At 40.4% G+C, this 23,625-nt stretch overlaps 2 protein-coding genes across 4 annotated transcripts in view; both read right to left on the bottom strand.

The window, feature by feature from the left end:
• Positions 1–43: 43 nt before the first annotated feature.
• LOC145488371 (integrin alpha-V-like) lies at positions 44–18,456 on the bottom strand. Its single transcript, XM_081467223.1, has 32 exons — positions 17,721–18,456; positions 16,659–16,786; positions 15,013–15,128; positions 14,644–14,791; positions 13,810–13,935; positions 13,398–13,490; positions 13,037–13,081; positions 12,784–12,827; positions 11,913–11,987; positions 11,507–11,559; positions 11,045–11,144; positions 10,270–10,387; positions 10,000–10,097; positions 9,500–9,590; positions 9,352–9,397; positions 8,683–8,793; positions 8,550–8,599; positions 7,417–7,595; positions 6,696–6,830; positions 6,344–6,426; positions 5,931–6,069; positions 5,376–5,462; positions 5,007–5,086; positions 4,410–4,496; positions 3,985–4,081; positions 3,276–3,389; positions 2,725–2,778; positions 2,459–2,551; positions 1,890–2,012; positions 1,704–1,796; positions 1,285–1,413; positions 44–1,145 (listed from the first exon to the last, which is right to left on the bottom strand). Exons 1-32 carry the CDS (start codon positions 17,879–17,881, stop codon positions 1,056–1,058), a joined length of 3,186 nt encoding a protein of 1,061 aa, XP_081323349.1. The 5' UTR covers positions 17,882–18,456; the 3' UTR covers positions 44–1,055.
• A 60-nt stretch (positions 18,457–18,516) lies between these two features.
• The window catches only part of LOC145488373 (integrin alpha-8-like), a 29,874-nt gene continuing 24,765 nt past the window's right edge, over positions 18,517–23,625 (bottom strand). For 2 of the 3 annotated variants that reach the window (XM_081467225.1, XM_081467224.1), the window contains 4 exons: positions 23,441–23,539; positions 23,029–23,154; positions 21,294–21,410; positions 18,517–20,644 (listed from right to left, as the gene is read on the bottom strand). In XM_081467225.1, the coding sequence (XP_081323351.1) occupies positions 21,324–21,410; positions 23,029–23,154; positions 23,441–23,539 (312 nt within the window). In that variant the 3' untranslated portion in view covers positions 18,517–20,644; positions 21,294–21,323. The remainder of the gene's footprint in view (positions 20,645–21,293; positions 21,411–23,028; positions 23,155–23,440; positions 23,540–23,625) is intronic. The other variant, XM_081467226.1, reaches the window with a different exon arrangement.

Below are 23,625 nucleotides of genomic sequence, written 5' to 3' on the forward strand. Positions count from 1 at the left end.
TTAGGACATGTTCTTGTGACGTGGGAAAGTTTAACCCTAGCCTAGACAAACTGCGTCTTTTATTTTTTCAAATTGTAATTTGCTTCACAACTGCAGAGTTCACTTCAATTAAGAATTAATTTAGATATCAGTAGAAAAGAGCTATATGGATAACCAGGAAATCAATAAAGATGTCGAAAACGAAGTGTCATCTTTTCTTAAGCTTGGCTTAAACATTCGATAAAGTTGTCTTAATACTAAGAGACTTGGCCCTCTTCTATTACAGTCTTGTTCATGGGTTAATGTAGAGGGACAAAACAACTCGGGATAATATAGTAATTTGATAACTTATTTATTTACCTCTTGAAATTTAATATATACAGGCCTTCAAAGTAAATATGGGATAGACTATTTTTAGGACTTTTTTGCCTCTGTTTCAAAACGAGTCCTGGTGCGAAACCTTGAACATGAAAAGGAACTTAATTCAAAAGTCAACTCGTGGAAATCAAACATTTTCGTAAGAAAGAATATTACACCTAATTTCATTTTAGAGAAAGACCAAAGTCATTTTGAAAATACTGAGCCTATTAACCTCTTTCTCTTTTCTAACTTTGATATATTACATCTAACGACTTGAACGCGCTCACTTTTTTAATCTAATGTATCTTTAAATAAATAGCTTGGAACTTTCCGCTTTTAAACGGTTAGAGAAAAAGCTAACTAAATTGTAAAAATATGTAAGTTATGTCTCCTTGCAAAAACAACGAAACTTTATATTACATTTATATGCTAACTAGAAACAGGTCTAACGAAAAGTAAACTCAATATGGTTCTTACCATTCGCAAAACTAAAACAAAATCTTTCAAAACTATCTGTGCGCCAGGACTTATCTCGTTTCACATGACCAATTTCAAACGTTACTACATTATCGACACACTTGTTCTAATTCTAACAGACTAACTGTAGCTGGAAAGGGTTGACAAATCTTGGCTGGCCATGTAAACCACAAACCCAAGGACGTATACGAAGATATCCCTGTCATATAACTACAACCTTCTATCTTCTTAACATTGACTTAGGCCTGGGTTGTCGTTGTTTTCATGGGAGTCATTTCTTCTTCGGTCACTTCGTCTTTGTTGTGGCGTTTCCGTTTGAAGAAACCAAACTGTAAACGGAAGAATACAACTCACGTCTTAAACATTTCCGTCATAACATTGACTTAAAACTAACGTTTACAACAGTTGACACCGTGACTCAGTTACCAGTGGGGAGAGGAGGGGACTGGACAGTAAAATCTCACTTACCCTGTAGAGAGCAAATCCTGCAAGGCAAAAAAGCAGCAGGCCTCCTAGGACGGACACGATAATTATCCAAGCGGCCACTTTTCCACCTGCGCCTTTTGGAGTGGTCTTTGGATTAGCAGTGAGACCAATCTGTTAACAATAAAAAGAAGAGATGTGAATCAACTTCCCGTTGAATCTACCACACCTATCTACTGTTTTCCCTTCGGATTTTTGACTTTTAAACCATAATTGATCAGAATATAATCATAACATCGAATTTTTATCTGAAATCTGTCACGTGGCTCTCATAAGCTTGCCTACGTCTTGATTCGTGATACTGCTGATGTTGCTTAGTAGCACTATTGGAAAACACCGCGGGCTCATCAACCCTTGAGCAAAATAATTTCTCGTTGGCAGTCGCTGGAACAAGAGACACAAACCTTAACAACGTTGTCTTTTTCGTTTGGTTCACTCACAGAAGATGGCGGGGCAACTTTGGCAGTTGTGGTGAGGTTTAGTGAGCCTGCTTTCGCCTACAAACAAAAAGTGATTCAGAATGAGTCGAAAACAAAAATGTAGAACAAAAGAAGCAGCGAAAGGCGCAGTTTCTCTGACCAATCGAGTACCTTGATAAGGGTGTTCTGCCAGAGACGGGACATCATTTGTATCTTCACTTGGTCCCCTCGCCTCATTCTTCCCAGATAGCAGGGAACCTTGAGGCAAGTCATGTCGCTATCAGATTCACAAGGCTGAAAATTAACAAGTGACACATCCATCATTTAACAAATTCTTCTTATTTTGTTCAACAATCCGACCGAACACGCTTTTTTTTAACCAGTTAAAAGCGAAACCAAACGTGTCTTGCGTTACGAGCATTTTTCCGCGCTTAGCACGGGTTGCATGGTTTGAGGCGCTTGGGACCGCTTGCATGGTTTCCCGCGCTTTCACGGGTTGTATGTATCTTCTTTGAGTTCACATTGGCTGACTGGGTTATTTGCCTTGTTGTGATTGGCTAACCTGTGTCGCAGACGGAAATTTACCCGGCGACCAGCGGTAGGTAGAGTCTGCGACGCAGGCTATGATTGGCCAGATATAATTATTTTAGTTTGGGTTTGGATTTTACAACTACAAAAACGTTCTGACAACCGTCATTTATTCATCTTTTCGTTTGAGGAAAGGACGCTAATTTAATTACCAGTTCGACATTTGACTTCTCGACCTCACGTCTTGATTTGTCCGCGGAGGAACTGGACTCTTGACCAACCTGCTCACTGGAATTGGTACTACGCTAAAAAAGATATGGTATAAGAATAAGTTGAGACATCCGAGTGTGAGTCTTAAGTAAAGTAAAAGCGTTCAAGAGAAAAAGACCTTCACAACCTGATATTTTGTGTAACTGAAATTTCGGTTTACTTCCTACACTTTGCAAACACCGAAATTTAAAGTGTACATTCCACAAACCTGCAGACTCTTATAATTGGTCTTCACATTACAGCTTCCAGCATTTCCAAGAACCTAAAGCAAAACAAACAATCACTGGTGAGTTACTCCATTTACCATACCCTATCAAGGTCCTAAAGGCTATCTGTTATCTATCACTGGTTCAACAAGCTTTCCCAGCTTTAAGAAAAAGATGATTAAATTCGTGATGAAAGAATGGTGAATGGTGTCATTGGCCAAGCCACGCAGACAAAGCTTAAAATTTATTTATACCATATCGACGACTAAGATGGCCCCCGTGAAGGTTTATGGGAGATCTCCTCGCTTTACCAAAAAATTTGGTTGTTGTAGATGTTTCTTTTTAATTTGTGGCAAATAAATGATGATGATGATGATGATAAACAAAAGAACATCACCGGGAACTGCAAGAAGTGACTTGCATGTCGCTAAGTTTGAAGGCCGCGTGCTTTACCAGCCTCTTTACGTGACGTTACATTTCCAAAGATCTTTGATGGCGTCCGGCTGTATATGGAATAATGGAAGGATTTCCAAAACAAGCGTACTCGACTCACCTGGACTTCCATCAAGTACAACAAATAGTTTGGATCTTCTTCCTTGTTATATTTGAACGGAACTAAAATTGTCACCTCTGAGAACTCGATAGGACTGGGTCCATTGTTGCGCACCTGAAAACAGGTTTAAACGGTATGAACGGCTTACATCCACAATAAAAATTCCAGTACGCCGTGAAATCAATATAAAAGGCACAAAGTTCGTTAAGATATCTTGTAGTCACTGGACAAATCAACGGTGGCCTGTACGGTAAGAAAACGCAAGTGTTATGCCATTTGTAAGCTAGACTTCTGGCGGTCTGTTTTTCTCTCGAAATGAGACGGGAGATTATGAGGCCAGGCATTTCAGATTAGAAGGGATTGGGACGAGTCAAGGTGTCCGCAGCCGGTTTTCTCTCGCCTCGCCCTAACCTCGTTTCGTCCATACCGGATTATGCGTTCGTGTTTCCGGATAAACACACGTCTGACCCTGACAGAAAGGACCGCGACTGCCAGCAGTCCATTTGTAAGCCGCCGTCAAGAAAGATTTGAAATTTTTGATTTTTTTTTTAATACCGGCCTTTGCTTTTCCAAACAAGAAAGACATTGTATTAAGAAATATCTTGCCCTGGCCAGAACAGGAACCCAAAGCTCTAAACGTGGAGTCCAATGTGCCACGGTGTCTCAAAACGCCAAAAAGGCCGACATATTGTTGATACCGTCTACTCACCGTTATGGTTTGTTTTACTGCAGGCCCAATATCGTAAGCGCTTTCGATCGGTTCTGTAACTTTGTCACCGTACACGACTTGATCTGGATTAGAAAATCTGAAAATACCGCAACACTCAAGGTCAGACAGGTATCAATTCTGTAGTGTCTGCCGTTACTCAACAACAGTCGCGTAACGAGGAGCTCTTCTAAAACACGGAAGAATTCAAAATGGCGGCGAAACAAAAGTACTTTGCATCAACACTGGAGCTCGTCAACCTCTGGAATACAACAATACTCCAAGAATGGTTTGTTTCGAAAATTTCAATACAGCCCGGAACAAACACAACAATTCCCTGGCTTCATCAGGGAAAACACTCGAGTGTAGCAGCAGTAGGCGCCATCTCGAGCATTAAGTTAGTGTCCAGTCTCTCCAGTTTAACTTACCCGATAATATTCATATCTGCTTCAAATCTGACAGCAACTGAGAGTGTATACTCGTTATTGGAGAGGTCCGCGTCCTGAGTGAGGTCACTGAATAAAACAAATTACAGGATTCCTCAATCAAAACCACAGTTTACCAACAAACATAATACACAACTTCATATTATATTCTACAAACCAGTGATGCCCTGGAGCGATTTTCAATTGAGTGTTGTAAAACCAAAACCAACGCAATTACTCTAGCCAATCACAAACTACACAGACTATCCAATGAACCAATCAAAACTCGACGTAATTATACGTAGCTAATGCAAAGCGCGGGAAAAAGAGTGCGAGCGAGTCACCATCGGTTTTGGTTTTACTTCTGATTGGATGAAAAAGCGGCGCGAGATTTTTCAGCCAATCGTGTAGTGTCGATTTTGCCTCGTACTGTAGACTTTTAGCCGCCTACTCTCCACTGGATTTCACCCATTCTGACGAATACCAAATCCATCTCTGACCTTATCTGCCGACTAGGTCTGTTATCCTGCTTGTTGCTACAAAGCATTTTGACAGGGCTGACTTATGGAAACGCATTTTCAGTACTTTTAAAATAATTACCTTGATGCCTCAAGATGGATAGTAAACTCAGAGATGTTTCCAGTGACTCTTTGAGTGTTGAATATAATGTCGAATTGTTTCTATACAAAACAACAATAACAACAACCAAGAAGATTACAAGGTAAAATTACAGTTCAATATTTACACTTTCCACCTTTTGTTCTACTCTTTCATACTTTCCACATCATAATCATCACAAAAATAAGCGTAGAGAATCAAAAAACTCTTGAAACAGGCAACAATGCAATGAATCTGTCAAGAATTATTTTAATAAGTTCTGGGGGAAAGGAGAGCAATAGGCTTAATCTACTTACGTAGCCAGTTGGAATTCTGACCGAAAATGGGACCTGTTACTTTAGAGGTACTTACTTTCTGGTTTCCTTCGAAAGGATTGCCGACAGTACACTCAGCCTTTCGTTTCCCGTCATCTCTCGTCTCTGTGGAACAAGACACTTCCTAAAGAAAGAGAGAGAATCGTGGTAATTACTTTAATCATCCAAAGCGTGATTAGACTAGTTATTTAATAAGAATTAAGACTTATTTCCATGGTCCTATTCTCCCAGAGGAGAGAAAGAAGTAATTCAAGTGAGTGAACTGCCCGCGACTTAGAGAAGGATAGACTACAACATACTGACTGTATTAAGAAATAATGAAACGGATTCAATTTATTGGAATATCATCCAATTTGGATCTACAAGTTACAACCTCGCTGGCATGTCAGTAAGACGACTTTCAGAATGTCCGCGAATGTTCAAATTAAAAACCCCTATTAAACACGACGATTAAAAGGAAATTCGCCGGAAATTCGTCGAGTCCCCTTCGTAGAAGCCTTCGACACTCCTCGGAAACTTCCCAAGTGACGTGTTTTTGAAAATCTTACGACTAATGCAATGTTGAAATACGAGTTTTTTCACATCGACCAACCTGACTGCTAACGTAGTCGATTACAGACGGATACGTCACGATGACCTTTCCCGGGTAGGCTGCGTCTTGTGCCTTATTCTCCACTTCCACCATGACGGTAATTTCTTTGACACCACCAATGAGAAGCTCCTTTTGACTCCTGAAATATAATGATAGAATGTCAGTCAAGGCAGTGAAACACAGTGATCAACCTCTATTTTCACCTTATGATTTTCAAAACACTTTCACGTGCAGCTAATGAGAATACTAAAATTCATCAATTGGGGATAGCAAGCCAGTTTCTAGGGTCTCCCTTCTTCAGAAGGCCGGGGAAGAAAAACCCTGGGAACGAAGTTGCTAGCCAGACTTGTCACCAAACCCTCAGGACTAACATTGAAGGAAATGTGACGTGATCACGATCATTTAAGACTCACCCATCGCCAAATTTCACTTCTCCTTTGATAGATAAGTCAGGTTCACAGATTTTGTCGTTACCGCACTTCTTGACAAAGCCAACCTTTACAACAATGGAAAGAAAATACAGCATTGAATGCTATGAAAAAACAGCAGTATTAAAATGCAGTAAAACATGCACAAACAACATGATAGCTACCAAAACAATTCTTACAAACGTAATTCAGAAAGACGGAATTTTCTTTAAAGTAACGTGGTATTTATATCTGTGTTCTTCGCCTACTGACAAAGTTATTTATTACAAATTCTCTAAAAGAGCATTTAGTTGTCCCAAAACTTTGGATTGCTTTCAAGCATTCATATGGTACTTACCACAGCTCTAAAGGACCGTTGACTGATGTCATTGTAGTTGTTCAATATTGGACACAGAGTGCACGAGGAAGTCTTGAGGTCGTAGGTCAGGTCAAATGTTAACGGGTCCACCAAGTTCTGAAGTTGCTCCTTTTCCTTCGGAAAAAAAGGTGAATTTTCTTATTACTGACAAGTGGCTAATGTAACCGCAGTTAAAGCCAGTCCAGAGAAGAGACACCCCATGTAAGCTCAGAAAAGGTATGGCAAGATAACTAAGATTTCTACTCTCAAAGATGGATCAATGGCTATAATCAACAGTCCGAACAACTTGACAAAATACTGGGTATGGGATGGGGGGGGGGGGGAGGGGGGAGCGAATGTTATTACCTGCGATTGACTATCATATCATCTCAGTACAAGAAATTGGACTGCCTAGTCATTATCGCTTCCAAATTGCCAGAAAGCGGAGCATTTCAATGTTTCAAAACTGGTTCGATTTAGAAAAATGCGAAATTTACTTCATCTCCACCTCAAGCTCCTACGCGACCGCTGATCGCTGATTGCACCGCGCCATTCTCTCACCCCATCCCACCACCCTGAGTATGTCCGCTTCCCAGAATTCATGATGGCAGGTTGAAGATCAAACAAGGAAAAGAAAAAAAAACTGTTCACAGTATGAGTAAATCAGAGTAAAGACAATAACTAAGATTTGTGCCGCATAGTGAATCGTAGCGTAACTTACCCTTAAATACGCTATGTCGAGAAACTTGCAGTACCATTCATTTTCTTTCGTCAAAGATATTTGCCTCGTAATCGAAAAGGAAGTCTTATTATCTTGGAGGAAGAACATTCGGCGTAAATCATGATCGTCTGTTAAGCGATCATTGTCGAGCTCTACTGTGAAAGTCACATTTCGCATTTCTGAAATAAAAGTAAATAAACATGATGCAGAAATGAGTGCCTTGAGCGTGAAAAAAAAATATATATATATTTTGGCTCTGGCTAACTTTTTAAATTTCTCTTTAATCTATACCCACTTTTTTTGGAATGAGCGAAGTAAATATGTTGGGTTTATACAAGAACAACTAACAAAACTGAACAACTGGTTCCTCTCCACCTGTCCACCGGGACAAGTCCAACCCTTCGTGCCCGGGGTTGGGAAATTGTTTAAGGCGGTCTTGTACCGGGGGTAGGAGTTGGGGTAAACCAAAAAATTGCTTCGTGCACACGGTTTATCAAACGTAAAGAGATTTTTTTGTAGGAAGGCCGATAGAGTTTGTTTCAGCTTGGCTGGAACAAAACGTATTTATGTATTACTCTACACTCTACGTAGTATCTTTCGTTCAATGAACTCTAGAAAAGCGTTGCGTTCCTGACAAAACGACTGTTTTTCCTATTGTACGGTAACCGATATTGCCACCCCTTTTTGTACACATACAAACATAGTTGAGGTAGATATAGGGGAATAGGACGCCGAATAAGAGAAATATGTCAAATCCCTCGGGGTATGCCCGGGGGGATGATAACAGGTGGAATGGAGGTCGATCGGTGGCGCACAGAATATGGAATGCAAGGAGAATTTGATAATGTAACTTGCAAAAGGCCAGAATTGACACAAAGCGAAAATGCCTCTAGTTAGGATATTTTTTACTGAAGAAAAATCATGGGGGATTTATATGCCTATTTCCACTTCTTTTAGCTTACCAGAGCTGATCAAAGTTGTCAGTCGAGGGAGGCACTTTGTTCAAGATGGCGCTTTGAGAAGGAAAGGCTTAAACAAGCAGCCTACCCACTGGCAGACATTCATCGGAGAATAAGTCTTATCGATCCTTTGAACAACCGTTAATTAACTGTTTAATTTACCAGATAACTTACCAGAGGATTGCTTCTGATTCTTGTACTTCAAGCACACAGTCACATTGACGCTGCAATAAAGACATTTTTTGTGAGTATCAGAAACAACAGTTTCAGGCCATTTCAAAATTACACCGCAGTATAAAATAAATACCTTTTACGCGAAATGCCGTCACTTGCTATTCGCATGGTTTTGTTGTCTTCCAGCGAAATCTGCGTCGTACTCAAGATTATCTTGCCGTCCATTTCTACGATTGGTCGGGCCCTAATGGGAATGAAAGACAGAATGTTTCGCAATGACTATCATAAGAGTAAGACTAGAAAACACGACGTACGTACACATACAGCGATGTAAACCAATCAGAGTGTTGAAGCAAAATCATGTGACTGGTTATGACGGCGAGAAAACACGAGACTGTTACAAAGTCACAAACACTAAACAGCGCCAATGGCGGGAAAACATGTAAGCGGCGTGAAGGAGTGTACGAAAAGGCGGGAAATAGGTAGCTAGCGTCAAGCGCGGGAAAACACGCAACCAGTGCCAAAGGCGGGAAAACATGTAGCTGATGCAAAGAGCAGGAAATTATGTAACCCGCAACAATAGCGGGAAAACATGAACCGTTTCCAAGCGTTACGTAACTCACACCACGGTTGATTTTGGTCTTGCAGCTGATTGGCCAAGAAAACAGTTTCTTCGTTCTGATTGGCTAGATTTGAAAACCACTCTTTCTGACAACTAAACCAGCACACAATTTTTTTTTCAATCTATTTGTGGAATTAAATAATTATGTCGGGAAACGAGGTATACAAGTTGATTTGTTACCTCAGTAGGAAGGCCCTGTCTGATGAATACGCACCAACAGCGAGATCTGTACAAAGAGAGTTACATTTCTGAATATTATACGTACATTCTTTCTCAAACTTTTAAACGAGAGAAAGCGTTCTGTTTTTTTTTTTTTTTTAAATAATACCTGGATATTCATTTTTGTCAACATCCAAGTTACCAGAAAGCGAAAATCCGAAAGTCTTCACGCCGGGAGAAACATCAGATGCTTCAATTGCCTACGTAAGCAACAAGATTAATATGAAAGAAAGAAAAAAATAACAGAGGGCCAAAGCTACACTAACAGTAGATTAGTAAAATCTAATTACTGGAAGAACAATATAAAAATTAACCAAGACCATGTTTGCATACGAATGACTTCCTTCAATGGATAAATGATTGAATCAATCAATCAATCGATTTATCGATCAATCAAGGATGTGTTCCTTTGGGTTGATCTGGTACAGGATCAGTGATCCAAGATTCGTCAGATCATGGTGCATCAAAGTAACCGATGAATCCACATAGGTTACACTTTGATGCACCGTGACTGACTGAGTGATCTTGGATCACTGATCCTAATCCAGTTCACCCCCATGAGTTAATAGTCCGTTCAAAAGCTCATTTAAAAGCTTGCTCGTTTCTTACCTGTCTATATGACGTTTCGATGCCATCTTTAGTTCCAAAGTAGATGAATACTACACCCCCCTGATCTTTCCCTCCATAAGGTGCACTGATAGCCACATCTGTTTATAAAACACAAAACATACAAACTTTATAAAATTTGCCACATTCAAGTTTAGTCTTTGTGAGGCTCAATGCACGTATGACGACTCTTCGGAAAATTTTAAAAGTGGTCTCAAAATCAGGCCACATTAGCCAGTCACGTTAAATATACATTCAAGGTTTTCGTTCTACCTGGAAAACCATCCCTGTTTAAATCCCCAGCCACAGCCATTGCATAACCAAAAAGAGCGCCTTTCGTTTTTCTTCCATCCAGGCTCATGGCTTCCACATGATTTAAGGTGCCGGGGGTCTGAAAAACAAACAAAATACAGTTGTTACTAGAGAACAATAGAAATGAATAAATGTCAAAAAATAATCTCAACAAGTGTTGTGTTAACGATACAGCGAATCGTGTGGTATTGCAGTTTCGAGACCATTTTGTTGGTTTTCCAAACTTATCAACCAATCAAAGGGCCGACGCTCAATATATCGGGGTGTAACTACGCTTTGACCTTTCCGTCAACATATAAAGAAGTTGAAAAATACTACAAAAACGGTTTTAAATGGTAGTGGCGAGCTTTGGTACGGACACGCGCTGTAACTTTGCGCGTAAAATGTTCTGTCAAAGGGACCATAGCTACAACATTTTTTTCTCGCAACATCGAAGATGCGACAAGCAAGTACGGATGTTGTCCGTTTACGTAACCTCAGATTAAAATATAGGAAACCAAACAGTTTGTAGCTTTTGGTGGGCTAGAGATAATCAGATTGGATATCTAGAAGGCACACAACGGCTGGCAGTCCTGCTTGTACTCAAGCAGGCCGCTCAATGGAATTATTGTTACGGTTCAGACGTCGTGCTTCTGCTGAACTGAACTAAATTCAGGAATTACGTTCGACAAAAGCACGGCAGAAGCACGGCATCTGATTCAAACTTTTCAGTTAGAGGCGGTTAGAGGCATCCTACCTGTCCGTTATTTATGTAAACATAAACTCTTCCTTCATCTCCGTGCTCTCTGTATTTTCCGTGTCGGTGATACGGAGCGCCAACCAACAAATCAGAATAACTATACAAAAACACAAGATTAGCGGATTTAAATCTACAAACTCTCAAGCGCGTTAATGATCAAAATTAACTAATCCAAGACAGACTTATCCGAAGTAAATTCAGTCATTCAAACAAGTGACGAATAAACTGAAAAAACATCGCTTAAATTCCATTGGTAAAATTATTTTGCTAAGTATTTTTAACTTTATAACATGGTGAGGGAAAAAGCCGCTCGTCCCACTGTTTCAGAGCTTTGCAACAGCCTTAGGAAACTACCCAAACACGGTCACACGCGAATTCATTTTAGACAGAGTAGAAAGTTTTAATACTGGTTTGTTTTATACTGTGGAAACGTCTGGATATTTGAGTCGCGTTCCTTACCGATCATTGTTCAAATCGACAGCGAGAAGTGCCTGGCCAAAGTTGCTTCCCATCTAAAGGAAAGAATCAGGGAACAAAGCAATGAGTTACTGTTTTAAAAAAGAAACACAAGAAAACAAATAATATTAAAAGCGTCCAAAAGAACAGGCCATTTTCTTTATAATCCCGCCAACACCAGATTGTTACCTAGAATAATTATCTCGACACCTACCATATGAAAAAAAAAAACTTTCAATTCCTTTCAAAATTTTAGTTCTTAGTCACGCACATTGATTAACCAGAGGAAGGAAAAAAAAACTATGGGATAATGTCGTGATGGAACAAGATGCAAATTCTCGGAACCAATAATAGAAGAAATGTATCAAATCATTAAGGAGAATTTATTGCTCCGTATATTGTGTCATACCTGTAGGTTCTTGGGCAAAGGGAGTGTAAAGCTTACGGACATTTGGTTGTAGTAATCTACTTCAAATGCCACAACCTTTAAAAAGAAACACAATAAAAAGTTGGATCGTCTGTGCTTAATATTCTAATAGTCTCAGACAAGGGTAAAACAAGAAGCACATACACACAAATCAAAATTGGGCTGTATTTGCTCAATTTTAATTTAAAAATTTCTCATATTAGCCAATTAAAACCAAAGTCATCACTGCTGACAAATCACAATAAATGCAAATAGAGCAGTTTCTAACTGAGTGCCGTAAAACCAAAACCAAAGTTATCACCCCAGACAATCACTAAGGCCACAGAAAATCCAGTGAACCAATCAAAACTCGAAGTAATAACATGTAGCTGACTCAAAGCGCGGGAAAAGGAGTGCGAGCGAGTCACGATTGGTTTTGGTTTTACTTCTGATTGGATGAAAGAGTGCCGCGAGTTTTTTTTGGCCAATCGTGTAGCGCCGTAATGTAAAACAATTACTTTTCGACAATCAAATGAAAACCGCTACAAAACAATGCACCAATCAGAGCACAGCTATCCGGAGCTGAGCGCGGGAAACAAAAAACAAAAGCCTGGATAATAAGCGCGGGAAAACGTGCAGGTGCCAGGCTGCGATTGGACTTTGATTTGTTTCTAATTGGTTGCAAAACCTGCACGTTTTTTTTTCTCGACCCTACGATCTTTTCAAGCCAGCTGACAGCAAGACACTTTTGACCGCCACCCAAAGCAATGGTGTTTTCAACACTGGGTCCAGGCCATGAACCAATAACTACATTGTAGCTTTTATATACCGTATAAATACCGTATAAATAAGAAGGCCATTATATAACCTTTACCTTTCCATGAAGGTTTTCAGCCCGAGTTGAGCTCGCAATAAATTCTGTAAGAAACATGAGAGGCAAAAAACATTAAAAAAGTGATGATAATTCATAAAAGTAACGTTTTCTAATTTTTGGAGGAAACTTCCCCCGGCACCAAATCTTTGTCTATCTCAGATCTTCTTTGCATCTTAACAAATACCGAGAGTGGGGTAAATGTGAAGATAATTCATAGCCGTGAATGGAGCCATTTTAAACGTAAACTGCATACCTTCTTTGTCAGGTGATTTGAAATTCCCCATGGCGACTGCGTATCCTATAAAAGTAATTAGATGACATCATTAACGTTTTTATTGTTTCTTTATCATGTTTATTTATTATTTATATAAAACAAGCAGGATTTCCATGTTGCCGTGCGTCTGTTCAATAATCGATCACAAAAGACGTTAAAATTTGCTAAGAACAAAGAGTGGCACAGGAGCATTTAGGCGTCCTCCCCATCCTTAAAATTTTGTGTTTCCCCTATTTTTACACCGGGTTGGAGAGAGGCACTGTTAAGTGGCAGTATCCTAGGGTTTGCAGTGCTCTCTCTGAAAATACTCAAATTGATCTTTAAACTGAAGCTTACTCACCAAAGGCATTAGCAGAGCTAAAATCATCAAACACTTGATTCTTTGAAGATCGTATGGTTTCCCTTGTGTTGTCAAAGTAGACTGCAATAGAACCTGTTTGAAACAAGGAAGTCAAGAACACATTTTAAACATCAAACAATTCATTATCGTGAAAGAAGGCATAAAAATTCTTTTCTCCACTGGCGTCAAATTGAGCGTTTTACTTTCTGTCTTCGATTTTGCACCCTACATTATATCAAGAAATTTATCTTCTGTACATGGGCGAACATACAATCGAGCGCGTTAATCACATCGCGCACGACGCCACGCGTGGCATCTCGTCGCGCAAGGTGATTTTTTTCACTCGATCGCGTACCTGCCTTCTTCGTCAAAGATTTCTTTCACGCATTTTACAAAAACAAGATCACCTTACCATTAACCGAGAATCGGCCTGGCGCCCCCAACAACGCAATTTCGCCATCTTTTGACATTGCAGCGCTAAATCCGGCCTCGCATACCCCATCCTTGTTCTCTAAATAATCTCCGCCTACACCATCAGCTGAAACACACCAACAATATCAATCTGTCTTAACATTAGAGTTATAGGCTTAGAAAAAATCCCAACTAGTGGGAGGCGCACCAGTTGGCTATTTACAAGAATGACTGGGGAGTTGAACCAGGGACCACCGAGAAAAGCTGAGTAACAACTCCAGCTAAGTGATCAGAGCTCGACTTGAACCCGCGACCTCCGGATTTCAAGTCCGGCGCCCTAACCACTCGGCCACGCTGTCTCCAACATCATTCACTGGTTTACATTAACCTAAAGCAACGAAAGCACAATTGAAAAAAATCCCACAATTTTATATTTCCAGATTCTTGGGTTTTTGTCAGAGGAGTGTTTATCCGTGTACACGAACGCAAAAGGGCGGTATGGACGAAAAGGGGTTGGGGCAAGACTAGAAAAAGTTGAAATTTTCAAACCCTCAGTTCTTGTGAGCGCGGCACTCATGTCTCCTTGCAATCCCTTCTAGTCTGAAATAATCCCTGCCTGATTTCGAGAGCAAAACAGACTGCCAGCACTCTATATTTTTCGTCGAGTTCAACTGAGAAACTAGTTAGCCGATAGAATACTCGTGCTCCTAAGCTACAGTTGTTAAATATATTCATGCCAAATAGAGGTTACTGGTAATCTATCTGTTATTTCATAATGGCGTCATCACTTCAGTCTCACGCGATGACGTCAGTAAACACCTGATGATTTACTTACGGTTGTGAAAGCAGGGCTGAATGGTGCGGGGAGAAAAAGACAAGTCATTCCATACTTCATAGCATTTTCCCAGGAGCAATCGCTTTCTGTCCTCAGGCTGCTCGTCATGTCTCACGACGCCGCGAAGGGTGTACCTTGGTGCACATACCTAATGACAGTACGAATGAAAATAACTACACCATATGATACAGATAATTATCACATAGCACGGGTGTTTGACTGGAAAATTGAGGGTCGGTGGGCGACGGGGATATCGGCAAACAACTATCGGTAGATACATTTCATATAAAATAAGGTTTAAAAAGCATGAGATGTCATTTTCCTTCCTACTTTTGTAGCCTATTTTTGTTTCAATCAAACACTGCTTACCAGTAATTTCCCATAGCTTGAGGATCTACTTGTACTAATCACGGTTGCTCCAAGCCATTGTCCTGATTTCTCTTCGGTATTCACCTGTTTTCCTTGCCAAGTGGTTGTTCTGGGGTCTATAGAAAAGGTGGCAGGTGCAGAAATGAAAAGGATGGAGGGTGAAAACGAGCGCGAGATGTGACCATTCCACGATCTGCGCCCTCTTTCTGTTCTCTTATTCAGTGCCTGCCTTTGACTGTGCCTTTTCGCGCCTTCTTTATAAGCCCCCCTATCTCGAGCTCCTTTCGCACCCCCTTTCGAGCTCTTGTTTTGCTCTCTTATTCAGTGCCCTTATCTGACAGTCCCTTTGGGCGCCTTCATTATAAGCCTCCCTATCTCGAGCTCCTTTCGCGCACACCCTTTCGAGCTCTTGTTTTGTGTTCTCTCTCTGCTCTCTTATTCAGTGGCCTCCTTAGACAGTCCCTTTTCGCGCCTTCATCGAAAGCCCTCTTTTAATGCCCTCCTTTCGCACTCCCATTCTCTCGCTCACTCCACGCGTTCCTTATATTTTACGACAATTTTCTCGCCTCTCCTTTCAGAGCGAAAGAAGAACCCGTGATAGCCTGTGCATGAGGTCCCCTCCACACTACACCGGAGGAATTTGAAAATGGAGGTTTCCCTCTCAAAACGCATTAAATGTTTTCCGTCTACACTCCGCCGGAGGAATTTAAAGTGCCTATGACATAAAAAATAATTGCTGCTTATTTGAAAGGCTTTTCAAAATAAAGAAGAATGGTGGTGTTCATTTCTGGTGCCAAGTTTGAAGAATACTGCTTCAATATTTCCAGAGATATTCTTTATTCAGTATTTTACCATTTTAGTTGCAAACCTCATGACGTCATCATTTTCCTAATTTGCATAATACGAAAACGACAATATCTATAAAAGGATAAAAGATATTCCAAAAAGGAAAACGCCATTCTTGTTTATTTTGAAAAGCCTTTCAAATAAGCAGAAATTATGTTTCATTTCATAGGCGCTTTAAAAACACATGAATCACGGGTCATTTTGGATTTGTGTTTGAGGCAAATTCGGTCAGGGAGGTCACATGTTCATCGAGAAGCTATCGTTTTCGAAAAGCTCCGTTTTCAAAATGTTTTCTGTCCACACTAAAACGCAAAGCATGCATTTTCAAATTACTCCGGTTTGAAGAGGCTCCGCTTCCGTGACAGATAAGTGTGGACGGTAGGCCAGTCAGGGGCGAATCTAGGGAAAGGGTGCGGGGCTGCGCACCCCCACCGCCCCGAGATGAAGCCTTCTTTGTATTCGCTTTTAAAATTTGTTTACCTCACCAGTCAGTTGCGCCGTTCCTTAGCGGCGCACCCCCTCCTAAGAAAAATCCTTGATCCACCCCTGGGCCTAACCGTGAAAATAAAGCTGCGTTTTCAAATTCCTTCGGGGTAGTGTGGACCGGCGGGGCCTGAGAGCATGCTCGCAGGCTAGTGATCAAAGGGAAGCTCCCCGGGGGCAGCTCCCCGGGGGCAGCTCCCCGGGGGCAGCTCCCCGAGGGCAGCTCGACCGGTGGAAAACTTGCTTCTCGTGTAATCCTGTTGAGCATATCAAATGAGTGGTTTTGACAACTCGTTAGCCTACAAAATTTCCCCTACCACTGTCATCGATCCTGATCACTTCACACTTCTTGGTTGAACCGGTATTACATTTATAAACACTTCCGTATCTATTTCTTTCACGAAAGAGCGATGTCTTGTTTCCTAAGGGAGCTCCGACCACAACCCTGCAAATTAAAACAATGCAATGACGTTATTGGGGGCGTAAATCATGTTTATTTTTATTATCCTTTCTTTGATACATGTACCTTCGTCTCTTTTTAAAATTCGTAGTATTCATTTCCGTTACGCCGTGATTTCCGAAGTATTAAGTCATGGAAATTCTATGTTTGGGGACTCAAGATCGAGGAAACACGAGGGAGGGTTAAATATTGGCACGTATTCGAAAATAACCTCTTCATTAAAATTTACTCGCATTTCATTCATTCCGTGAAAGCAAACAGAGCGTGACGGTGGAATTATGCAAAGTTTAAGTTTCACGTTGGTTTCAAAACAGTCCAATAGTTGAATGAATTAAACAATAACAGAAAAAAATAAAGAACGACTTATAGATCTGGTTTTCTTTTGGCTTTATATGCGTTTCTGACCACGTATATGGCACATTACTCCAATATTTCAAGAGGCATCTGTCGAGGTCATTCGTCGATTTAACAGATTTGGTACACAATAAGAAAAAAAAAAACAGCTCACGAATAGACTGTCGAATCTTGTGTGTAATCTTAACTTGCCGGCAAATTTACGCATAAAGTGCACAAAAGAAAAATCAAAACCAAAGTGCTGTACAGTTCAATTAATTCAATAATCATTGCATGCATGCTGCGCTGCCACAGTTAATCAACTTAATACAGACGCTATCAAGTTTGCGATAACTCGAAGCTATGTCAATACATTTCATCACATCACGCCATTCGATCAGTTGAAGACTTGACAATATAAATTTAGAATATAACAAGGATTACCTACATCTTAAATTGAGACCCAACATTGCTCGACTCAGAAATTTGTTCATCGCCTTTACACTCTCGCTAAAACGTACTAACCCACCCAAGCGCTGGTTGTTCTCCGTAACAACGACTATATATTTTAAATTTTCTGACTTACCAGTTGTCGCCATTTTGCTGCGCGTGCAAAGCAACTGTATATCCAAAATATTCCCCTGAGCTTCCTTTATAGACGAAAGGATCTTTAACGTCCAAATTGAAAGGCAAGACTGCTGCAAAACACGCAACAAGTGTCAAGACAACGGAACAACTGCGAACCATCGCTCCTGTTCCCGATCAATAAACTGCTCAATACCCAAGCTAAAAAAACGTGGCGATAACGTGTAAGATTTGAGCGAACAGTGTGGTAACGTCAACTTTTATGTGATCAGGAATATTTTCACCCGCAAGATTATGTATATGTATATTGCTTGTCTACCAATGACTTGTCACCGGAAGCGGAAGTCACATCATCACCTTATTCAAACTTTGGAAAGTGTTTCACTCAGCGAAGCATAAGCTTTTCGCGAGGAGCGCTGAACCCGCTGAAGCTTGATGCGCGGCGGACGCTCCTCACAGAATCATGGCTTCGTCGAGCTGAAAAAGAAAAAAACAAAACCCTTTGGCACCCAGAGTAGGGTTTGACGTGACAAAAATTGACCCACAACTGCATTTTTGTACCTGAAATTTTATGTACCGGTGACAAGGTTTTGTGTCACATGTAAGATCTTTGACTAACCTAGCCACAAAAAAATATATTTTCTATATAAAAGGAAAAAGTTTGGAAGTTGTGCCAAGCCTAACACAAGTTGAATAAAATAATTTCCGGCTATGCCCTACTCGTCACTTCCGTTATCGTCAAACGCACTGTAACGTGAAGGCGCTCATTATCTGAGGCGCTCGCTTCAGTCAGCAGCACTCGGGTTTTGTCACACGAAGAGCTCTGAGGTCCTTGTCATCTTGTACATCTTGTTGTTACGTTCATCCATAACATAAAACAAAAGAACAATAACTACAACCAAACAACAACAAAATTTTTCGATGAGCTGGATGTGTCCAACTACATGTACGTGAGAGCTCTATGATATCAACCGTGCACTTACGATCATTTACAGACAACCAGTCTTACTAACGCTACACTTAACAAGAACAACGGTTTAAATATTCATACACAAAAGCTAAAGTTGACAATGTAAAAAAAGAACACAAACAATAAACAAGAGGAAAGATTTGAAATGTAACTTAGAATTCAACAAGCGTTTTAAATGAAATTCTTTATTTATTTACGTCACGTTTTGTGCCTGACCTCACCCATAACCGAATTTACTTTTCAGCAAAATTGAATATCCGGAAGGAAGGAAGAAATTTGCGTTCCCAGAAAACAGGGAACATGCTGCAAAGGCTCGACTTAAGCTTGTATCGAGAGCGGTCTTTGTTCCAGAACAGCATGCAGCTTGCACTGAAACTGAAGTTTCAAGTGCTATCCCTGTTACACTGTTAGAGCAAATGAAGAGACAAACTTGGAACTTTACAAAGTATTTATTTGATTCATAGCAAAAATAAATGGTATGATTTATTACAAAAATTACAGTTAAATAAACGCGATTGATAAAATATAGCTGCTGTTGCATTTGGTATAAAAATACTTGTGTAACACTATCATTTCCTACCTAAAAAACTGCCTGAAAAATTCCGATACCCTCTTATCATCAAGTAAAAACATTTGTAAAATGATTACAAGAATGTCCTTAAAACTATTCGGTATGTTGTGTCACACGCTAAAAAAGGAAAAATCTAGAAAATGGAGCTAAAACCTAAGGTACCTTTCGATATTGAAGAAAAATTCATTATTGCGGAACCAGCTTCTGACCGGTTCTTTCAGGTACATAAAACTAACAGGAGGTAAAATCGAACAGGCACCACTGGTCACTTTCCCTAGATTAATCAAACTGAAACGTTACCATTATATCTAGATGTATCATATATGCATTCGCATGAGTTATATAGGATATAAAAATTAAAAAAAAAAATGGTGAAAATGAGAGTGGTGTAATTCTACATTTGTATGTTCACGACCATTGTTCACACACGTCTTATCATAACCACGTATTCATTGGTAAAAATACTACCGTCTCGTTCTAGCTTTTTCAGTGATAATAATTTTGCAACTTGCAAAACTTAAAATTCTTTCCAATAATATCGATTTGCGACCAAACTTATCAAGGTTCTGAGAGTTATACAAATGATATGTGCCAAATTCTCCGTATTAGTGCTTCGTTAAACACTGAACGCGGCCAATCAATTTTTCCGCTGACCTCTTATGAGACGTTCTCCATGCAGAGGAAGGTTGGATTTTAGCTACCTCTTCTCCGCGCTTAGTCCGAAAGCGACATTTCCCTCTTTGGTAAGCGACCATATTCCGATTGTCCAAAGCACGATTAAGTTCTTTAGCTCAGTTTTGGAAAGGATTACGAGATGTTTTGCCTACACTTTTTTGCGTAAGTTCAATTCTGAATTGAACTTACGTGAAACTCCACGAAACGGCTGCGCAAAAACACTGTTAGACAAGAGAAAGCGTCGAGTGACGTTTAATCCTGGATTAGCGGTAATAATTGAAAGGAGGAGGCTGAAATTCAGTCGACTAATAAAACAAAAAAAAAAACAAAAAAAACAAATACTATCAATCAATCAATTTTTTGCAATGTTTTCTTGGGCGATCGCACGAGCGCTCAGTGGCGCTTTGATTCCCTAACAAGATTAGAAAGCCTACAAAAAAAACTTAATCAAAACTTTAAACGAGTGTCAATCAAAGGTTGGTGACGTTACGCTCCACCACAACTGAGTCCCGGATGAAGTCAGTTGAAGTTTGCAAGAGTATCTCTTGTAAAGTAATTATTACTAACTTTGTTTAAATTTCAAAATAGCTACAGAAACCAACACATCCTCGTCTGTCTCGCCAAGATGAGACATGTTTTACTTAACAGTCATTTCCGTGGTGTCCGGGCCAGATATGTCCTTTATTCGTTTTCGTTTGAAAAATCCCACCTGAGACATAAACAAGAAGGGTGGAAATTAGTGAAAATTCAACAACACTACAAGAACTCATAATTTTACCCTGGAAGTAATAGAGCAGGTTTCAATTGAAGGTCGTAAAACCAGCACCTTAGTAATCACTCTGATCAATCAGAATGGACACGCCACGACAAGCCAGTGAGCCAATCAAACTCGAAGTAATTACATGCAGCTAACGCAAAGCGCGGGAAAACGAGAGCGAGCGAGTCACGATTGGTTTTGGTTTTACTTCTGATTGGATGAAAAAGTGGCGCGAGTTTTTTAAGCTCATCGTCAGTGAAGCAAAGTTGATGCAAAACCAACTTTTCGACACTCAAATGAAAACTGCGCTATGCTCTTTGTTAATTCACTAAGTCAAAAATAAACTCTAAATTTTCGATTTACAGCAAAGCTGAACTTTTAAACGTTTGAGTTATCCCAGTCTCTTCCACGGCCATTCTTCAAATTGTCACGTAACGCTTTCTTCTGGTTTCCTAGAGGACCCAGAGGAAGAAGTACAGAAAGATGTAGCACTTTCTAAGCAAGCGACAAATTTTTGACATGACTTAGAACTTCAAGTCTGTTCGTGCATAAAGCAATGACAACGTAGTCGATGACTACTGTCACGGTAAGAACGCGTTACATTTTTTGATCCTTGTTCTTCAGTCACGCATCACGCGAGGTTTGTGGCGGCCATTGGTACGCTTTCATCCATCGGAGCCGAGATGTCTTTTGCTCGTTTCCTTTTGAAAAATCCAAGCTGAAGAAAAAAGTCAAAAATAAATCACAAGCCTGCCAAAGGATGGAGGTGATAGCGAGGCAAAGTTCTGGAGAATAGTTGATAGAGATGTAGTCCATGACATGCAGAGGAAGAGGTGATCGAATTTGCGACGGTGTATAGTGAAGGATGATGATGACGCCATATATATATATATCGTTGCGATCCAGTTCACACTAGCAAGAGCGGTTATTTAGCTTCTTGTTTACACGAGCCCTTCACCACTGATGCCATATGTCATTTAGCTTTCTGTTCACACGAGCTCTTCACCACCGTGTTATATGTGATTTACCTTTCCCTTTAGATGAACCCTTCACCACTGATGCCACATGTGATCTAGCTTTCTGTTTACACGAGCTCTTCACCATTGATAAGTTCTGTTTACACTAACAAGGCTAGCCATGGATGATTAACATATCTGTTCACACTAGCCCTTCACCACTGTATTATATGTGATTTATCTTTCCCTTTACATTAGCCCTTCACCACTGATGCCACAAGTGATATAGCTTTCTGTTTACACGAGCTCTTCACCATTGATAAGTTCTGTTTACACTACCAAGGTTAGCCATGGATGATTAACATATCTGTTCACACTAGCTCTTCACCACTGTATTATATATGATTTATCTTTCCCTCTACATGAGCCCTTCACCACTGATGCCACATGTGATTTAGCTTTCTGTTTACATGAGTCGTTCACCAATGATGCCACAAGTGATTTAGCTTTCTGCTCACACGAGACCTTCACCACTGTGTTATATGTGATTTACCTTTCCCTTTACATTAGCCCTTCACCACATGTGATTTAGCTTTCTGTTTACACGACCCCTTCACCATTGATAAGTTCTGTTTACACTAACTAGACTAGCCAAGGATGACTGACATATATGTTAACACGAGCCCTTCACCAGTGTTATTTTTGAGTTATCTTTTCCTTCACATGGCATTCTTTACTTATGTACTAATGTTCTTTAATTTAGGCTTTGTGATCCAGTGACACTAGCTCCACATTTTAAGTTTCCAATAGCCTACTTAATATTTACTCCCTTAAAACATTTCATTATAAAAGTTTTACAGCAAGCTCAACTTTACATCTAAATTAAATGTATCGACTTTAGTCAAGTACGTTTGTTTTTGTGCTGCGAGGTATATTGGAAGATTTCGAATTTATGTGAAAAATGATCGATGAAGCCGCCAGTGAGTTAATTTAATGAACAATAACAAATTATTAGGAAGGTGAAGTCTGCATACGAGCCGAGTGGCCCATCAGGCCGGCGCTTATCTCCGGTTTCTGTAGCATGAAGCCACTAGGAGTATTTCTACTCCCCCCTGGATGGGATGCTAGCCCATCGCAGGGTTACCCCCAGCATTAAATTCGCCAGCACCCAGTTACACACCTGGGTGGAGAGAGACACTGTGAGGGTAAAGTGTCTTGCCCACGGACACAACAAAATGTCCCTGGCCAGGGTCTCGAACCCGGACCACTTGATCCGGAGACGAGCGCACTTACCATAAGGCCATCGCGCCTCCGCTTACAAATTATTCATATTAAAAATACACTGTACAGCTACTTTGTTGTCAGCAGTAAGAGTCTTACCTTCCAGAGGACAGCTGCCGCACCACCCAACAAAAGAACTCCACCGAGAACAGACAAGAAGATTACCCACCAAGGAGTTTTCTTTTTCTGAGTTTCTTTTTGAGCTGGCTTGGCCGTGGTTAGAATCTGGGAGAAAAAGATTACTCGAGCTTTAAGCACCTAGCTAGAAATATTGTACTGAATTCTTCTTGCGGCACTTTCGACTAAAATTTGTTCTAATTTATTTCGCGACATCTTCCAATGTGTGTCACTTTTTAATCAGTCCCAGAGCACAGTAAAACAAAACTAATGCAATTCAGGATAAAAAGCAATTGAGAGTTGAATAATGTTGCAGTTGAATCTCAAGCACTGCCACGGTATTTTGAGTTATTTTGGCCAGGTACAAAATTACCTTTATAATTACGATACCTACCGTTGTCTGGTCATTGTTTACATCAGGCTGCGTGATTTGCCTGGGAACTTTAATCTTTGCAGTCGTCTCCAGGTCTACCGCTTCAGGAGGATCAAGTTCCTGTCGAGAGAAATCCGTCATGGTAAGATTTACATGCTCAACCCGAGGAGCCGGAGGGGTGGGGTGGGGGGGGGGGGGGGAAGGGA

This window comes from Orbicella franksi, chromosome 5, assembly GCF_964199315.1.
Source record: "Orbicella franksi chromosome 5, jaOrbFran1.1, whole genome shotgun sequence".
NCBI classification, from domain to species: Eukaryota; Metazoa; Cnidaria; class Anthozoa; order Scleractinia; family Merulinidae; genus Orbicella; species Orbicella franksi.

Excerpts from the sequence above, each read along its gene's own strand:
- LOC145488371 (XM_081467223.1), bottom strand. The coding sequence starts at position 17,881 with ATGGTTCGCAGTTGTTCCGTTGTCTTGACACTTGTTGCGTGTTTTGCA. Across the intron at positions 4,497-5,006 it reads ATCCATCTTGAGGCATCAAG|TGACCTCACTCAGGACGCGG; the intron begins GTAATTATTTTA and ends TGTTTTATTCAG. Across the intron at positions 2,779-3,275 it reads TGTACTTGATGGAAGTCCAG|GTTCTTGGAAATGCTGGAAG; the intron begins GTGAGTCGAGTA and ends GTTTTGCTTTAG.